Genomic DNA, 20,084 nt, shown 5'->3' with positions numbered 1-20,084 from the left:
GTAAAATAACAACGGTGTAGCCAGGTTTTCCAAACCACTTCATTTGGAAGTCAAACGAAAGTGCAATAGCTCCTCAACGACAAGTACAGTGGGTCAAATTTATAGCAGGAAGTCGGTCTGGATGGTAACAACGAACAATTTGCATAATCATTTTACAGTGCCCCTTTGTATTCACCTCCACATACATCTGGCTTACCTGGAAGGGTTTTCTAGAGGAAACCTGTCTGATCTTCTAACAGCTTGTGTTTGAAAAGTCAGGAAGCTTTAATTAACGAAGCCAAAATTGGCTCAATAACTGACTGGAGCGCCGTTCAAAACTTGCATTTTCTCCAGCGCAGGATGCAATTTGTCAGCCGTTGAGAAAGCTGCTTGATACGTTTAATTAAATGGCCTCGCAACGTATTCATGTGTCATCTCTATTCAGCTTGCGTTGTGGACTTGTAAAACGCGTCACACCTATTGCCTCATTACACTCTGCCGCACGGTGTGACTTTCCCAGATATTTGCTCCGACTTTAATTGAGTGCTTTTTTGACCGTTTATTCTGGCTGAAATGAGGGACACGACCTTGGTGCGATGTGAGATGATTACTATGTGTTTCTTTCTCCCTCCCTTTTTGTGTGTTTGTGTGTGTGTGTGTGTGTGTGTGTGTGTGCGTTTGACAGCCAAGTTAATAGATACAGGTCCTTCGAGCCAGATGTGGCAGAACACGGCTCTGACCTCGAAGCCTTGAAAGAGAGGCTACAGTAGCCTAGAGTGAGTGTGCGCATGCTACGACGCTGCGATTATCTGCGTACCAATATCAAAGCCCAGATCAAATATTTCATCGCAAACCCACGCTAGTTGCTTTTCAAATCCACGCACATGTCCCCCTCGCTGTGACCATAAGCTAAAATCAAAGTCTACCCATAAGCCCGTGTGAGCACAGGGCAAGTTGAGCTCTTGCATCAGTTGAGTGGCGCCTTATTAAAAACAGTCTAACTGACAGACTCCCACACTCTTCTGCTAACCAAGTTGTCACTGCTCTGCGTTGACATCCGTCATCCTCACAAGTTTTCTTTTTTTTTTTCCACTTCATCCTCTGTGTCGGAGAATGCGAAGAGTGACAGACTGCAGGCCCGAGAGGTGTCAGACGACCAAAAATGGATGACTCTGTTTGTCCGTTAATCGCCGGGGTTTAACGGGTCTAGTTTCGCATTCGAGGGGTCAGAGGGCACAGGTTAGGCTCGGGTTATTGCGTGGGTCAGGGGTCGACTGTGAGGTTGAGCACACTCCCAACGTCACCAGTGAACCCAGAGAGGATAGTTTCTTTGTTTTTCTCTTTCTCTCTCTCTCGTACTCCCACAAGTGCTTTCGACCAACAATTACAGCTCAGTAAGGGCCTGTAAATGTTCCAACAGGTTAACCTTTAAAGGACATTCAAAACAAATGATCTAGGAAAAGCAAGCAAGCGCCCACTTTACTGCAATTTTCCTCCTCTTGCTCTTTTCTTCCCCTCTCCATTACAGTTTCCCTTGTTTTAAATCTAACCTGGAAAAGAACAACCCTGTGTCTTAATGACAGATGTGCTGTATTTGTCATATCAACCATTTTTGGACCTCAGCGAAGAAAGGCCTTAAGGTGTCATTTGAACGGCGTGTGGAAAAGAGGAGCGAACCATTTTTACGGCTTTTAGTTTGACTCCTCGGCTGACAGCTTAGAGTTCATCAAAACATTTCGTACTGGTTTGCTCTCTTCTTCATCTCTCTTATCTGATGCCTCTCCGGGAACGGACTTCACATTCCGAAGCACTCATTAACACAAACTAATCGGCCAAGTCCGAGTCTGCCTTTCCTGGACTCCCTTTTGTTGCCGCCTGCCCAAGTGGACACCTTAAACTGTTTGGTTTTAAAGGTTGGGTGGGCAGAGGGTTTAAGTGTCCCGTGCAAGTGGAGACAAAAACAACAGTAGATACTTAGTCATCCTGTGTCTCCGTGAAGAAATGTAAGCCTGCTGCCAAAGGCTTCTCTTTATGCGATGGTGCAGCTGTTCCTTTGTTTATCAGCGACAGCACTTAAAGATCCACAAAAAAATGTGTTCTTTTTTCATTCCGTTTATGTTGTTTTTATGGATTTGTGTGAATGAATTGTCCAAATGAATGTCTATCACAAGCCAATGTTTGCTGACTTTTTATCATTACATTATGTTTCAGTATTTTACCCATAATTGCCACTGATGGCCGCCGTTCCGCAGAAGTTACATAGTCCTGCTTTAAAGGTTACTTGACTGTAGGGCTGCAACTAACTTATTTTTATTGTCAGTTAATCTGTAGATTATTTTCTCAATTAATTGATCCGTTGTTTGGTCTGTGAAATGGTGAAATATGTTAATCAGTGTTTCCCAAAGCCCAAGATGACGTCCTCCAATGGCTTGTTTTGTCCACAACTCAAAGATATCCAGTTTACTGTCACAGAAGAGTAAAGAAACCAGAAAATATTCACATTTAAGAAGCTGGAATAAGACAATTTTAACTTAAAAAAAAATACTCAAGCCAATTAATTGATTATAAAAACAGTTCCCAATTATTTAAATTGTCGATGCAGCTCTACTTGAATGCATCTGAGGGAAACCAGCTGTATTACTCAGCTGGTTTTGCATAGTGAGGGTTGCCAATCTAGGGCAGCAACTAAAGAAATGTCAGAAAAGTTACACAATCATCGTCATATATTGCATCATAATGAACTCCTACAATAGGTATTTTGACTTTTCTGTAAAGTGGATTGACTAAAGAGAAAGTTAGTCTTCTTTTCCTGGAAAAGTATATAATTAAACCCTGCAACGGACAACATCAGACCTAGTTAGAGCATTTAATGGACTAATCCACCAACTTTTACTTGTTTTGATTTTCCCATCTTTTCAAGCTAATCTTGAGCGGTTTGACCTTGCTCACAGTTGGATAGTCGGCCAGACAAGTTTCTCCTTGTTACCGTTCTGCCTGGCTCACTCTTGTCTTTAGAGGTCTTCCCATGACCATAAACGGTCCTTCTGTTCAGAGATCTCAGGGTCATGCTTTCAACCTATGGGGCGATACGGGATAAGCAGTTTGTCTACTGGGACTAAGCTGGGCGATAGAGAGAGAGAGGGAGGGAGGGAGGGAGGGAGGGAGAGAGAGAGAGCAGGATGAAAAAGAAGGGAGTGGTATGAAAGGGGAGAAGAAGAGTGGCAAATTATAAACAGTACCAGGGTGGAGGGAAAGAGGGAGGAAACGGCTACAGAACAAGATAAAGAGAGGGAAGAAAAAGGGTGGGTTAGACGAAGGGAAGGAGGGAAGGAAACGGAGGGGAAGGGAGATAAAAGTGTAGAAAGGGGGAGGATGGATGGGGGAGGGGGGGCATAGAGAAAATGACATGAATTAGAGAAGTATTGACTGAAAACGAGTGCAGAAGGAGGGATGAGAGAAGAGCCACTGTATACTGTAAGGTGGATAATTATAGCATGTGAGTAAGCAATATTAAAGTGGAGGTGACAGACCAAGCACCCGAATACAGCATGACAAAGCAAGGCAAGATGGCTGACGCTGTCTAGGCAGGAACTCACACTTCTCACAGTGTATCATTAATTACAAAGCAAACTCAGACGTTGTCAACTCAGGCCTTTAAATGAAAGCAGCACCATATAAAGGGGCGTCAGTCCTCACTCTCGGTCAGTTTTGATGGTTTATATATAGCTGTATATATATATATTTAAATATCCAGTACAATTTTTTTTCTTTTTGTCTCACATCAGCGAAGCAGGAGCCTTTGCCAGCCGTTCCTGACGCTAAGCCTTGTTGTTGTCTTTTCAAATACCTCTTGTCGCACAGCTGACAAATGGCTAAGATAAGACGACAATTCCCCTCGCGCTTTTATAAATAAACTCCTACCTATCAGACGGGCAGACGGAGCACGGTTTTAACGGTTTGTGTGAGCCTGTTTTTACTGGGTATATTAACTTATACTTCACGGTATATCTATTTTTGGAATTTCACTTTATAGTCTTCAATCTACATTAAATCTCTGCTTGCATCGTCTTCAACGATACGTGACATTCATTGTATGTTTTCCCTGTCGCCCTATCATGGCCACTTTACCCTCTGAGCTCCCCTCCGATAAAGTTTCATGTCACGGAGCGTTAACATATCTGCGTGCCCTTTTCGTAGGTACCTGCACCAAGTACGGACACATATGCCCGCACCGCCGCGCGACGGACCGCCGCGGCCTCCCTCCGCCTCGCCGTGCTTTTCCACCAGCACGGCTCTCCCCACCTACGTCTCCTCATGGAAAAGGTCACGCTGGCCACATGACCTGCTATTTGAAGAGGACCCGGTGGATACCCGGAGTAGGCCAAGCACAATCCAATTACACCCCAGGGAGCTTCAGCGCATTTGCTGAACTCCGCTTGAGTGATATTCTGTTTCTCTTTGGATGCTTGTAAAGATCCACTTACATGTTTATGGTCGGCCATAACAGATAGCTTTCGAGGTTCAAACTCCTGCTGTTGCATCCAGGAGAAGACACTCTGTGTTCACTCATTTGTCAAAAAACAAAATATCAGGTGCGGTTTGACAGCGGACCTCCAGGGCTGAGGAGGCTGGGCAGGTCTTAAACAAACACCAGTTAGCTTGAGGGGAAATTGATAGAAAAGGAAGTCAAAGGTCAAGCTTAGTCGGGTGACTCGGTTAACTCTGATGCATTCCATGTACTCACGACCTGTACTTCACTTTGTACTTCTATTTATTAACACAAAACAGGCCTAATTATAATCAGAAATAATTGTTTTCAGCACTGACCAATCTGTTGGTGAACCTGTAAAGCTTTGCTTGATAAATGACTTAAATGAGGAACTGATCATTCAAATTTTGGCTGCAACTAATGAAGATGATTCCTAATTGATCAATCAATCAGCCAATTAATGCGCGGGAGTCCATAAGCCAAAGGTTTTCAGTTTAATATCACACAAACCAGGGAAAAATCAGCAAATCCTGACATTTTAGTAGTTGGAAATGGGGAATGTTTGGCATTTTTGCTTGAAAGATTACTGAGCAATTATTTCATTATCTATATAGTTGCTCAACCAGCTAAACATTTTGGCACTAAAAATAAATAGCTTTTGGTGAACTGGGTTTCTTCCCTCACAATATGTTACCTTCCTGACAAATCATGTCTGGAATTTTTCCCCTTACCACAGTCATTATTAAATATACTTCCAAACATTCACAAAACAAACAAAACATTCACAAAACAAAAATGTGCAATTGTTCTGTTAAACCATTTCATCTGTAGGGAATTCAAATATACCCTGAAGAGCCCTCCGGGTCTCTTGTCCATACAAGGCCTGGAAACCCACAGCTGCTGGAAACATATCTTTGACGTTCACCATGTGAAGAGACGGTGTGTCACCTCGACGACATCAGTGGCCGTTGAGTGCCACAGTACGTGAGAGCATCCAGAACGCCTGATAATAAAGCTTTATCAAACCAGCTCGTGAGATTAGATGCCGCTGGGGGCTGAAACCTGCATACCTTGTCCGCAACAAGACCATGTTTGGTGAGCACTGCTCTGCGGGAAGATAAACAGTAAGCATCGTCAAGCGTCCAGCGATGATGGCGTGTGAGGTTGAGCAATGAGGCGGGCACGAGGAGCAGAGCCCGCTACGGCGTTTTTACTGGTGCGAATCAGTGATCTATTGAGTCGCCTACTACACTGTGCAAAAAGGAGCGAGGGAATGCCGCTGTTGTTCAGCATGTGAGAGTCACACCAGCGAGGCTGTTAAACTTTGGCTCCCATAAGATCAGAGTTTATGGTTACTTCAGTGTTGTTACGCGCAAAGCCGTTTGGCATTCTAAATTCAGCGCGTTCGTGAGCCGGGGATCGGGACGGGAGGAGCGCTAAAAGAATTAAAACAGGGTTGAAAATGTCAAATTAGTCAATCAATCATCCATAAAGCAGTTTCATTGTTCGTATACTCAGCTCTGCTTCTGTGACCAGAAAGACTAAACTCTGATGTTCATGAATCACGTGGGAAAATTGCAAGTCATACTCATAAAATTAGTCACATTATTCTTAGCCTTATGTGTTTCTGTTTTTGAGTAAAACATCCTTTCACACCTGCTCTCTTGTGTGAGTGTGAATGTGTGCGTGTTACAGTATCCCCCCCCCCCCCCCTTCCCCCCCCAAAAACAAACTTACTGCTGCTTCTCTGCATGCAACACACATCATTACACAGATGATAAAGCGACGCTGTCTAACCTTACATTAATGCACCCGAGTAAATTTAAGTCCCCGCCTGCCTGGACGGCTTCCAAACATTTCCACAACCATTAGACTCCTCAGGCCATCGCTCTCTCTGTCTTCTCTGTCTGCCTTTTTACACAATGCAAGGGGACGACTCCCGTCTGGTCCTTGGACATCGCGGGCGATTCTAGTCCAGAGATGTATATTTATCAAATAAAGTAGAGCTGGAGCAGCCAACGCTTATTTCACGACTATTCTCGACGGATTATGGTCGATTACTCTGCTAAGTCTTTTCAAGGTTGCTCGATCAACTGTTTGGTCGATCGCATGCCAGAAAGCATAGATGTAAATGCGAGACGGATTATCAAACTGTTATCAATAATCGATCGACCATTCGATTAATGGACCAATTGCTTTGGCTCTAAATCAAAGCTGTTTTGTCCTCTTCGGTTAAAATGATGAGGAACTAACCCTCCTCTGCTTGAAGCAAAGATGTTGGTGCTGAAACAATTTGTCGATTAATCGCTCAACCGGAAATCTATTCATCGTTTTACGTCATTTATTAGGCAAAATGCAGCTCCAAGCTTCTAAAATGTGAAGATTTGCTGTTTTTTATGACTTTTAACTGAACGTCTTGCATTTTGTAGCGTTTTCCTGAGAACTTGCGACCATCATATTTGACAAGTAAAATGTTATTCAATTCACTGACAATGTACAAGTTTATTTCTTGATCTTTGTTGACAGTAACCATTAGTTGCAGCCCTACAGTGAAGTGCTGGTACACACGGTGTACAGCCTCTGAAATACCTCTACTGCAGCATCGTACCGAGTACATAAGGTCACAAGGTGAATAAACTGAAACTCTCCATCGGGTTTCCAAGAAGTCAGTCTCTAGTCTGTACCTCATCTGTGTGGTGCTCCAGTGACTCCCTGCATCCATAGTAACCTCAACAGTGGACCAAATATGGTATTGCATCAGGCCGCGTATGTTTGGCTATTCAGTTACAAAGTGACGAGCAGTCCACTGAGCCTTAATCAAATTTCTCCAAGGGAAATATCCGATATAATCCGATATACCTTTCTTACATCACTTGGCATGCGGACGCGCGGAGCTCTGAAACAACAAGTCTGTCGTCTGGATAGAGATTCTTTCCGCCCCGAAGAAAAATCACCCCATGCAAAGAACACCCGTACAAATTATTTACCGTAAAGGAGATTTCACGGATACAGATTGTGCAATGTTTGCAAAGGAAAGGAGGAAGTAACTGGGGGAAAATACATTTCCACCAGGCACTAAGTGGATTACCTCACATGTTTATTTATTTATTTCTTGCACAAACAATATCATTCTGGTGTGTTAAGATGTAATTAAGTCATATTGATAGAGAGGCCACTCTCGCTTGACTGTTATACAGTGGGTCTGGGTTACAAATACTTATTGCGTACATGTTGCAGCAGCAGTTGTTTGAACTTCAATTGCTCCCTCAGCTTCAGTGAAAAACTAATTCGCTCCCTGGCACTGAATTCCCTTCACTGCTGCTTTTCAGTGTTGGGTGAAGTCTGGCTTCACGGTACAGTAAGCCAGTACCGCCAACACTTAGGTCTGTTGTCGGGTAGCGTATCATTATCTGCAATGTAGTCCAGAGGGTTAATCAGGAACTACATATTACTGATTCATCTATTATCAAGTCCTGCCTCGTTCCTTACTTTTAAGTGAGTATGTCGTGCTTAAAAGGGAGAAGACACAATGCTACAGTATGAGGTAAGTTGCAACAATTAAAAGAGAAATAAATACAATAAAATATATATCTAAAATAATATATAATAAAAAAGAGGGATAAACATAGGACACAATGGTGCAAAAATAAATGATGTACTCCTTTTATGAAATAAAAATAAATAATAAATATGAGTGCACCATGCAGTGGGTCTAATGATATACCAGCAACTTTTCCAAGGTAAAAAAGATATCTACACGAGACCGTCTTTTTAAACATCTGGAGGAAACATGATAGGGATGATATGTTGATACTATCGGTCACAAAGCAGCCGATGGTGGTCAAAAAAAAAAAACACGCTGAGCATTAACACGAGTCGCTTTATTAAGACATCGTTCTGGGTCACGGACCGACCTATTAAAATCAAGACAGCAGGTATAGGTGCTCGCGTGCGGATACCTACCTCCTCTTCGTGGTTGGTGAATTCACTCTGCTCGTTTTCCTTCTCGCTTTTGTTATTATTCATTCTGAGCCGGACTCTCTTCTCACTTTCACTTGGACTGTCTTTTTCTTCTTTTTTTTCCCCCCTTTCCGTTTCGCTTTTCTTCTTCCTTTTCTTCTTCTTCTCCGGGACCGGAATTAATAAAGCACCCTCCGACAAGACAACAGTCCGCGTGCGGCCGCTGTCCAACTGACCCGAGCTTCCCCACTAGTTAGGCGACATCAATGATATAAAGTGAGGATTTTTGTTGTTGTTTGTTGTTGTTGTTGCTGTTGTTGTAAAAGAGGGTACAAAGTCAGCTGTGCGTGGTGTTTCTGTGCAGTCAGATATTCCTCAGCATTCCCTGGAAGGCTTCTCCGGAGGCTCTTGTTGCTGTTCCCCAAATGAAACACGGTAAATGTTCAGTGGACTGCGCCGCAGGCAAACTTCTCTCCCCCATCTCCGCGTGAGGGAGGGAGGGAGGGATGGAGGGAGGGATGGAGGGAGGGGTTTAGGGTGCGGTGAAGGGCGGGATGCACCGTCTGCCGAGCTTCGCCGAGTTTTATCAAATGCTGATTCAGAGCTACTCTGGACAATCGGTGCCAATCACCAATCGTCTTTCTTTTTTTTTTACACCAGCTGAACGTTATTTTAGTCACTGAAACATTTCCTGCGATTTTATCACCGTGGGTTGTCTCCCGTGGCTTATATGCTCGTTTGCTTTACCTCCTGTGGTATTATTTAACTGCTTTAATATTCTTATAGGCTACTTTGTTTATGTAAAGGGCTGTAGCCTGGATGTTATAAATACATAGATCACGAGCGAATAGTTAAACCTTAATGCAATTTTTAATTGTGTTCACATTAAGGTTGTAAATCTGAAATATATGGAGTCTGAATTCCTTCCCACTGTTAACTCCAAATGTATTACTTCTGGTCATGGCCCAACCTTTGACAGGCACCTGATGTGGTCCATGGCCAAAACATTTTATTTCTAATAAACTATGTATGTGACAACATTTAGTTTGTAGTTAAACATAAACGTCTACACATATTGGAAATTAAAGACACACATGTATTTTCTATTTTTTAATTGTTGAACTTCAATTTCCCCCAAGGTTGCTATTACTCCACAACTTCCCAGGAAATGCATGCAGAGGCCAAGTCTGTGGTCCTGAGGCAGCTGTTAGTTCATAGTTGTTGTTGGTTTTTCTGTTGTATTGCCTAATACTGTTTTATCTCTTTATTTATTGTATTTAATACTTTCTGTGTATGGTTGCCAAGGGACTGCACATGGAAGGCAGCTAGTAGCTTGACCTGGTACAATACGTGTTGCCTTTGGCTAGGATTCTTGTTTTTTGTACATGGTGAGCAGAGGAGAAAAATACAGTACATAAAATACATTATGCGGTTAATGCACTGCCTGTCATGATATACAGTTTGCCCTGATTAGAAACAGGCCACACATGACTCATATTGTAATTTAAGAGTTACTTTTGAGTGCGTTGTTTAATTGTTTTTCTTCTACCAGGGAACAATCGAGGCATCTTTGTTTTGGAAAGTAATCTGCCGCTCAGTTTTACTTCCATATATTTTTGAAGAGTCACAAATTTTTCCCGTATCGCAACTTGTTGACTGTTAAACTTTAACCTTCAAGCTGCATGACATGCTATCAGTTTAGCTCATAAACCTGGCATCACGAGATGCCTTGTTACCCTGCACACTCAGGACTATTTTCTCTCTCGTTCCCTGTCTCAATCCCTTGAAATGTAGCCCTCAGCATAATTCATCATCTTTATAGACTTCCAGAGCGGTAGACAATTATCAACCTGACTGTTTAATAAATTTCACGTGACTATCGGTTTATCATTTCAAGGCCCCTGAATAGTTTTGTGGTTTCAGGCAAATATTTTCTCCTCACACGTCCTATTTCTGTCTAGATTCACCGTGGCAGGCTGTGCACTTAAGAGGTATACCGGAGACGACACCTGTACATTGCTCAAGATTTTGTTTATGATAACAAGTTGCACTAATCCATTGTTGGCTCACCCCAAGACTATTTCATTTATGACCTGTGAGTGGGGAAACAGCCAGATCCTGGAGCCATGAAGTGATGTCTCAACAACAGTGGAGATGAGCAAGTTTACTGGCACACCTATTATTGTCTACAGTGCCGGCTGCAAAACAGCCTTAAAAGCAACGATCAGGTGACAAGGCCGCCTTGATCGCTCCTCCATTTCAAAACATTTATTTTGAGCAACTGCCTCGCTTTGTGTTTCGCGATGAAAAGTTCAAGAGCTGACAGTAGCTCCGGTAGTGGGGACTTTGACTATATGTTGTATGACGTTTATTGCACAGGACAGACTCTCGCATTTGCTTGACAGCCAGTGCAGAAAACAGAGAGAGTCATTTTTGCTGAACTCGCACCCTCAAAAAGCAACAAAAAGCAGGAAAAAAACAGTCGTCGTGGATCGGTCGTAGAGATTTCTGCTCCCCCCCCCCCGATCATGTCTATATCAATTACACTGCATCTGAAGCATACACAATGAAGGAGGGACATGGCAGATTCTTTTATGCTGATGAGAAGCAGTTCAGGATGGGGAAAGAGGGAGGAGGGTCTTGGAGTCTTCGAAGCAGATAAAAATGGAAACGCTCCCCTTGCTGCTCAACACCCCTGTATCAAAGCTTCCTGCCGGAGTCTGGGGAGCAAGGAGGGGGAGGAGAGGTAGGAAGGAGGAGGAGAGGATAGGAGTTGAGGGGGGAGAGAGGGGGGAGATGTCCCAGCTGTGTTTGACAGGTCTCAGGGCTGAGCTGTGTGGTCTGATGCTCGGAGAGGGAGGGTGGCCCCCCCTCCCACAAAAACACACACACAGGGGGGGGGGGGGGGTGGAGCAGCTAGGAGACTGTCTGGTCACAATGTCCTGGGTAACATGTCAGCAAGCTTTGACACGGCCCAGCCTTACAAGAAGATATCTTTGTGTTATCAAGAGACAGTTATAGTTTAAGAAGATGCAACAATGTTGGCTACACTGGGTGAGGAAGTTATTTTAATTTCAAAGTTCATGTTCCTTTCACATAATAGAAAGGAATAATTAGGCTTTTTGGTAGATGAGAAGATATGTATCACATGTCTGTGCGCTACATATGAAGCTACAGCCAGCAGTTAGATCAGCTTAGCAGAAGATAAGCTAGCCCCTCTCCAGAAGTATAAAAAAAAAAAGGAAAAATGAACAGCACCTCTAAAGACCACAAATTAACACATTATAAAACCGTATTGGAACAGAAAGATGACCCTGGTTATTAGATGACCACCTTTTTCCAACAGCTGTTTTTGGGAAGTCATATAGTCTAGTAAACACTTTAATACTGGTCCTGCTGGGAAGATTTTATCAGTTCATACCAAAGACAGTCCCCATCCCTAAGGCCCTTTCTCTCTCAATAATGTCTCATCCTCAAATATAATAAGAACAAAGTTGATTTGCAGAAAAACGAATATTAGATTATATTTGGGTTAATATGGTATCTTGTTTGTTTAATCTGTACAAAAACCTACATTATTGTTCAGGTAGGTTCTGGTAGGTGGGTTTTGTTGTTTTTTTTTACTTCTGGGCATAGGCTTGCTGTTCCCCACTGTCTTTATGCTAAGCTAAGCTAACTGACTGCTGGTTATAGATCCATATTTAGCATAATGCTACAGATATGAAAGGGGGAAATCTATCTTCTCATCGAACCCTCTGCAAGAAAGCTAATAAGCAAATCTCCCAAAATGTCAAACTGTTGCTTTAAGAGATCTTTTGCTGCCCAGATGACAAACATTACACTATATTGCAAGAGCCTCTGCTGACACAAAGGCAGAATTGAAGATTGAGACACAAATCAGATTATCCAATATGGTCTTCTGGATCACTGACTCATAGCTAAAAGGCCAGCTTGATATGAGCACCAAAGCAAGAATATATCATGACACAATGCCGATGTATTGACCAGCGGCGAATCCCCGAGGGAGGACCCCATGCGGTTCTTGCAATTCGCAGTCAGATGACTCGAAGATGTCTCGCCTCATCCCCCTCTCACTGTTTCTTTGCATTCCTGCAACCCAGTATCAAAGCAAAGTCCTCACCCCTGCTCTTCACAGTTACCAACTTCCTCCAAAGCAACCAAAGAAGAAGAAAAAAAAGAGATGGAGAACAATGTTACAATCTATCCTGCCTGTAGACCTGACAGCAGCTCTGGTTTTGGCAGACCAACACACGTCACCCTGATGTGGGGTAAGTGGCTCTCATTGGGCTTAGAGCCAGGCCATTCCATTCCTTTGACTTATTGATATACACAGCGTTCCTCCCTTGTGCTTAGTGGCCCTTGATCCTCCTCTAAGATCACCAATGAGCAATTTGTGGTCAGATTGACCCACTCTAATTGGCCATGAGAGGCTTGGTGCTTTGTTTTACTTTAATCGGTCCTTTTCAGTAGCTTCTTCACAACCAGAGCTCTGTTTACTTAACCTCTGTGTAACATAAAAAGCACTTTTTGAAGTTGTTTTTAATTGTCTGGGTTGTTCTTCTCTTTTCTTTCCATCCTTTCAAGTGAAGACTGTACAGTTTGTGCAAATCTATCAAGTAGATGTTGATATATTTTATTGAAAGCATTGACCTGCTGGCGGCACTAGAGGAAAGGTCAGGGGATCATTAAAGCTTTAATGTCTTTACAAAATTTCATACCAATTCATCCATCCAATAGTTGTCGAGGCATTTATTTAAAAAACAAAAATGTTAGTTTGAGCAAATTCATCTTCATCATCAGCTTCTGTCCGGACTGGCTCAGAGAAAGAGAATTCAAGAGCTCTTGTGATGAACTAGGTTGCATTACTGAGTAGTGAGGTAGAACCTGCGCTTATCCTCATGAGCACGGCCGGAGTCGTCAGGTGCAGCCGAGTGTTGAATCTGACAAACCGCGAGAAGGAAACCTGCTCTGAACAAAAACAAGAGCTCGAGTCTGAGAACCATCTTTCTGCCTTCCTGTATGAAAACACCAGCGGTTGTGTCAAAGTGCAGAGACACAAGAAATAGGCCCAAGTCTGTGTCATTAGACTGTACTATAGGCTTTCATGGTTCAGCGGGCAGAGGAGGGGTTGAGTAGAGAGCAGAGACCACACTAAGTATGTCTCCTAGGCTTGAATTCCCAAATGTTGACACAGGTCTATGTAATGGGCTATAATATTCCCTTTGAATGTCGTTGAGTGGTCCTAAAATATCTTAATAAAGCAGGTCTAAGGGAAGTACATAAAGTTATATCGTCTTTTTTGTTGTGCAGCGGAACCAATAAAAGGTTCAACTAAAACCTTGAGGTCTTTGTATTTCCCACCACCTTTAATCTTTATTGAACAGCATGTGTATGTAAAAAAAACAAAGTTTATTTGCTTTCTGCAGTTTGCTTTGAGCTGCAGAACTCTGTGTATTGGCCTTTACTTACAGTGAATTGAATTCTTCTTGTGTCAATTTTATTCGGATTCGTAACTTTTCTCTTTTTGCTACACAGTTACAGATTTTGCTTTTACTTAAGTAGAGTATCTGAATACTTCCACCCCTGCTGAAAACCAGAAATATGAACTCAATGGTGGATTGGAGGACAAGTCAGGGGATCACCAAAGTCATTAGGATTCATACTCTGGGAAAATGTGGATATCTATATCAATTTCCACGGGCAACTCATCCAACAGTTGCTGAGATATTTCAGTCTGGACCAAAGGGGTGCACCAACTGACCAACGTTGTCATCCACGGAGTCATGCCGCTACCGTGGCTTAAAAGGCATGGCATCCAGGGTCCCTGTTGTGATGAAATTAATTATTTCTGTAGGATTGCAATGGAAATCACTGTGGTCTATAGGTCACATTTCACTTTTTAAAGGTGGAGTGGACCTGGAAGCAAAGGTCAGCTGTCAGAAAGCCTTTATTCTCTCGAACCAAGCGGTGGCCTGTTTGACCATGACTGACTGCGGTGGACTGCACCCAGACTGGAACTGCATGTGCTGCTTGAAACACAGACCATAACAGTGTAACAAAGTGTACTGTAAGAGCTGATGCTCTTCCCCCCCCCCCCCCCCCTTTTTAAATATATAGTCATAGTTTGATATGTTTCTACATGGTGGAGAAATATTTACTTGCGTTTCACTCACATTTCTACAGCAACTTCCCCAGTGTCCAGTGCTGTGTTACGAACTGAAATCTCATGCTTCTCTCTTTGTTCACGATAAGATATGATTGACTCTGCGGAGAATGCTGCATATTGTAGCAAAGGCCAAATATTGAGTTGAGATAATCCTATGAAAAAAGAAGCAAATACCACTGGGATGTACAAAAGTACACGGGTGGAAGCTGGATAATTCAGTTTCACAACAGTACAGTAAAGGAGAGGTATAAATAATCGCCTCCAAAAATAGAACAACATATGAACTTCCTCTCAAATTCCTGCCATGAGTTGCTATCATCATAGCCATTTTGCCTCTTTAAAAACCCACGGCAGATTAAAAGGCCACACTTGCCACCCAGGAGGCCCTTGTCACTCTGCACATCCGTGCAACTGTGCCCAGCATCTGTCTTCCTTGTCATGTTAAAGTAAACTGACGCTTTGGCAACACCCCAAAATAAAAAAAGTAGTAGTGGGGGGGGGGGGGGGGAAACAGAAGAAGTGAGAACGGAAAGGAGCCTAGACGTGGCCCCGGCTGCACTCCACTGCTGAAATAATTAGCCCCTGGTTGATGTGGACTCCTCGTGGGACTCCACTGTGACATGTTCAAATGAGTATTGGCAGCGCGCGACACCAGCTGTGTGCCTCCTACAGGGAGCTGCTGTACTGTGCCCACTGAGCACGACACAAAGCCCTTAATCTGAAGACCAAGCAGCAGCCTTGACCTTGTTTTACAACAGCAAGAGTTTGAAGGGAACAACTGTAAAATATGACATCAGAACTTTTTTTATGCCAGGTGTTTCAGGCAGTGATGTGCTACTGGCTATCCCCCCCCCCCCCCCCCCCCACACACACACACACACATACATTTATCCACACCCAAATCCGTGAGGCTGTGGCACAGATGGGAGCACCAACCCGAGGGGCTCAGAAATGAGGAGGGGGGCACCAGGCATTATTCAGCACCACGCTTCAGGAGAAATGCAAGTTGCAACCGCACCCATGTCAATCATAATAATAAACCAGTCTATGTGTGGAATTCCCACTGTAGCCCCGGCACCAATTTGGCAACCCCTGGTGGGAGAGCACAGGACTGGCTACCACCGAATCCAAGATGGTGACTACCACACCCAAATTCATCTTTTAATGCATCATTTTTGCTGATTGCAATTTTTAAATGGTGAATCATCAGTCACATTATTTTTAATGACTATTTGCAGCCCAAAAACTAGAATTTATGACTATTTTCAGCATGGAATACTTAATAAATAAAGATATTTGTTTTGTTTTATGACTACTAAATGCTATTTTAATTGGATATTTTGTATCACCTGCTGAAACAAAGCCTTCAGAGCAGCCAGTACAGAGGGCAAACAAACAGTTGCTCAGTAGTCCCTCCTTGTGGTAAACAAATATAGGAAAAATAAAACCAACACTCAGAGGAATACAAGCTTAAATGCAATCTTTATTCGTTTTTTTTATTGCAATATTGTTGTATCTTCATTGGAACAATTATAAATATATATGAGTAGAATTGATTAACATAAAAATGGCACAGGAGATTTGCAATGTTAGATATATCATAAATAGTCTTAATAGTGATCTTAAAACCAAGTGCAAAACCAGATATTGTTACATGTTGAAGAATAATGTCATTCCTCATATGCAGGAAGAAATATAGAAAGTGTGATGGTCATTTTCGGTGGCAGAGGTATTCTACTAGACATTAAAAAACAACACGAAAGTGACAGACACGAGGCAAGTTGAGGGAATTGAGTCAGCGTGTGGCATCAGATGTCAGATTGGGTTGGAGGAAATAGGCTACAGTCCCTCTGGATCCAGCTGCATCTTAGTGTCTCACAGGTGTGCTGTTTCCTTTGACCGTCTTCTTCAGGTGGTGATAGTTGGGCAGAATCTTCATGAGGAAGTCGAGCTGCAGAGTCTGAGACTGTAAGATATATATATTTAAAAAAAACATCCTTATACGAATCTGCACACAAGCCAAAGCAACTTTGTGACTCGCAGGCATAAACGAGCACTGACGGAGACTTAACCTGTGGCTTTTCACTCTGCACACGGCGGATGCAGTTTGAACCGTACACAACCGTGTTCTCCGGCACGACCTCACACGTGTTGACCTGGCAGCAAGCACCGATGATACAGCCACTGGTCAGGATCACGTTTCTCCCAAGATCAGCTGGGATTTAATATTAGCAGAGATATTAATATCTCTGGGTCATTTAGATCATTGTGTGCAATGTTACAAATTTGCTTTATGACAATATTGTATTTTTATAAACATTTAAACATTATTGTCTGGTTATGGTATCCAGAAAACCTACTTTATCATAATAAATATAAATATATTGATACAGAGATATCAAATTAGATATACCATGATTATTTTCAGGGTGCACACTCTATAGTTAGTGGTTACAGTATACTTACATTTAGACTCAATCACATTGTTGTCCCCAATTTTCAAAGCTTGTGAGACTGTGGAAGAATCATTAAGGATTTAAACCTATGAATTAGTATTTTAAAACAGTTATTAGTAAACTATAGCCCAATTTATATAGGGTAGTATTCATTTTTTCTCACAACACATCATAATTTAAAAGGGTCATTTAAACTAGTAGTGTAATAGCAGTATTGATATATCTTGGTCCCAATTAACAATCTATCAAGTCTATCTACACCCCCACAGAACATTCCCTGTTGTCCATTGCAGTAGATGTCTACTATAGTACTAATAGTGACCAAGATTATGAGGGACATTTCACGGCTGAAATAAAGTTGACAGTGCCCTCTGGTGGATAAACTATATATTGGCAAAACTCTTTCTAAGTTACCTTAAATATATCTTTGTTATTTCTACAAATTAATTCTTCTTACTTCCCAACCGACATAAACTCAAATAGGCCCTAAATATACAATTCGCTAATATCTGCCAATTTGTCAGTCTGACTCATGCATATTGTAATCTGCAATGCAAAGGATACCACATCCAACTTCAAACACATTATTGGTCCCAATTGTCATGGTTTTTGGCTCCATTCCCTCTGTGTCTGGCATGATATTCTCCGGATAACTATAGACAAAATACAGATCAAATAAGATAAGTTAAAACTGTCATGACTAAAATAGTGAATGTATGTTGTAATACACAATGTACCTGTTAATAATAAGTGCCTGCTCCTCTATCAGATTACCCTCTCCAATGATAATAGGCCCCGCCTCTGCTATGATCCGTGCTTTGGGGTGGACAACTGTTCTAGCACCTGTAAAATAAAAAATAAAAAAAGCTCTTGACTTATTGGAGCATGTACAGCTGCTGGATAAACAATGAGGAAAATGGCGCTTATGGTGATGTTAAAAGCAAACTCTCACCTATGGTTACATCTCCTCTTATTTCGCTTTCAACACACACAACAGCTCCAGCTGCAATTTTAGCACTGCGAGAACACACAAGAGATAATGTGAAATATCAAAATCAATGATGCAACCATAACGTCTGCATCATCACAGGCAGAACAAACAGCTAGATGGCTGATCATGCAAATCCTGTCAATCTGCGATCAAAAATATGATTGATCATCACCAGGCTGTTGTATCAACAATTAATATCTCGATATTTAGTTACTGTCTACTCGACATATAAATATGGGTGTCGCCAGCGGTGATTATGCCGGATTATTATAAAAATAAATGGGCATTTTTATTTCCTAAGAACTAAAATTAAGACATAATAAAAAAAAGGCTTAACGCCGATTAAATGTAGTTTTCTACCTTTTCTGTGCCATGATTTGCTTTGCGTCTGACATCCTTGCGATGATGAATAAATGTGTCGATAGTTGATTATTAATCCTAGTTCAGAGTTTGCGCTCAGGGTTGATTACGTTTGTCTGAAAACAAACCAGCCTGTAACTCTGCTGTCCTCTACTGTATTCCTGAGGACACTGCAATGAACATGTGTGGATAACGTTGAAAAGATAACCAACTTGTCTGGTTTATATACATATCCGTGATATTCATAAGCGAAAATATTACATTGTATCTAGCTATAGCGCCTATGTATTATCATTTATAGCCTATTAATAAACTACTAAATGTATCAAAATAATTTCCCCTTCTTTTTTCCCCACTTTCTATTCTTCCATTTATATATATTTTTTTTCCGGTACAAAAAACAATATTTACATGCCGCACATTAACCTTATTATCTCAATAAATAAATTAATGAATGAAGCCTTGGACATGCTGTTACATCAGTTTATGTTTTTGATATAGTACATAATTTACTCTTATTGCAGTGTCAGCATGTCTCCTGCAGGGTGCATCAAATGCCAGTGAATGGGAACAGATGGAGCGGCAGAATAAACCTTTTTTTTTACCATCAATTCTACTGTATGAGCTTTTGGAAGAAAATCCTTACAATAATAATAACCCCTTTCTCTTGGTGGTAGCTTAAATCAAAAATGAAGAAGTTTATTTTCGTCTAATGATGGTCAAAAGAAAATGGTTATGTCTTCCTAAAGCCAAGTAAACGAGTATCAGTCAGATAAAGTTTCCCTCTGATAAACCTCTGTTGCAGCTGAATTCTGGCCGCATAATCTCGTTTTAAATATTTAAATTAACCAATGCGTTCTCACCTAAATGAGATTCAAATTGTGTCAAGTCAGCGAGAGTTCACTATGATAAAACAGGAAATTGAGCAATACCCAGTTTTCAGAATGAAATGCATAGCCTACCACAGTGTATGACCGCAACAAAACAAAAACCCAGAGATGATACTGCCATAACTATGTGTTCTTTTTCAAGTTGACATGTTGGTTATAGTCTTGTATTAAAAGTGTTTATTCATTCTGTTTAACTGAATGTGAAAATGGTTTATTACCAGTGGTGGAACGTTAACAAGTACATCTACCCAAGTGCTGTACTTAAAAACAGTTTCAAGGATTTTGTAAATTATGATACACCGCAGTATATTACCCCAAAAAAAGTCTCGCAGGACTTCTTCACAACTGCGACATATTCCTGAGGTACTTTTTTTGTGTAAAACTATATAATTTTAACTGATCAGGGTTAACTTGAAGTGATTTGAAGCAGTAAAAAAAATAGTTCAAAATCAACTACAAAGTTAAAACACCTCTAATATCAATCTATTCATTCTGATGATCCAGTGATATCATAATACAACACTGACTGAGTACATCTTGTTACTAGGCTGTACTTTTACTCTTGTAAAATGTTCATGATAGTACTTTCACTTGTACAGTGCAGCTCCATCCTCCTTCAACCCGAGTGGGGGTATACTAAGCCAGGACTTAATGGAAACACCTGTGTTGGTATGCAGATCAATAACATCTCAAAAAAAGAGATATTAAATAGATGCACGCGTATGCTCGCCTTCATGCTCTTTATTTTTTAAAGTACCGGAAGTACCACTGC

The 20,084-nt window shown here is 41.6% G+C and overlaps 2 protein-coding genes across 5 annotated transcripts in view; both read right to left on the bottom strand.

The window, feature by feature from the left end:
- LOC142971674 (RNA-binding protein with multiple splicing-like) overlaps window positions 1-8,901 on the bottom strand; it is a 32,152-nt gene extending 23,251 nt beyond the window's left edge. For 2 of the 4 annotated variants that reach the window (XM_076112292.1, XM_076112293.1), the window contains exon 1: window positions 8,432-8,901. In XM_076112292.1, coding sequence (XP_075968407.1) covers window positions 8,432-8,494 — 63 coding nt within the window. In that variant the 5' untranslated portion in view covers window positions 8,495-8,901. The remainder of the gene's footprint in view (window positions 1-8,431) is intronic. The other 2 variants (XM_076112290.1, XM_076112291.1) reach the window with 1 other exon arrangement.
- Window positions 8,902-16,482: 7,581 nt separating this feature from the next.
- On the bottom strand, window positions 16,483-18,457 carry LOC142971791 (dynactin subunit 6-like). The gene is made up of 7 exons (XM_076112454.1): window positions 18,423-18,457; window positions 18,024-18,088; window positions 17,809-17,914; window positions 17,636-17,724; window positions 17,082-17,129; window positions 16,688-16,830; window positions 16,483-16,581 (listed from the first exon to the last, which is right to left on the bottom strand). The coding sequence occupies exons 1-7, from the start codon at window positions 18,455-18,457 to the stop codon at window positions 16,483-16,485; spliced, it is 585 nt and encodes a 194-aa protein (XP_075968569.1).
- Window positions 18,458-20,084: the final 1,627 nt, after the last annotated feature.

This window comes from Anarhichas minor, unplaced genomic scaffold, assembly GCF_050575085.1.
Source record: "Anarhichas minor isolate MPS153535 unplaced genomic scaffold, ASM5057508v1 ptg000049l, whole genome shotgun sequence".
NCBI lineage: Eukaryota > Metazoa > Chordata > Actinopteri > Perciformes > Anarhichadidae > Anarhichas > Anarhichas minor.
The sequence above is the reverse complement of the archived record's forward strand: the minus strand, read 5'-3'. Positions and strand labels throughout refer to the sequence as shown.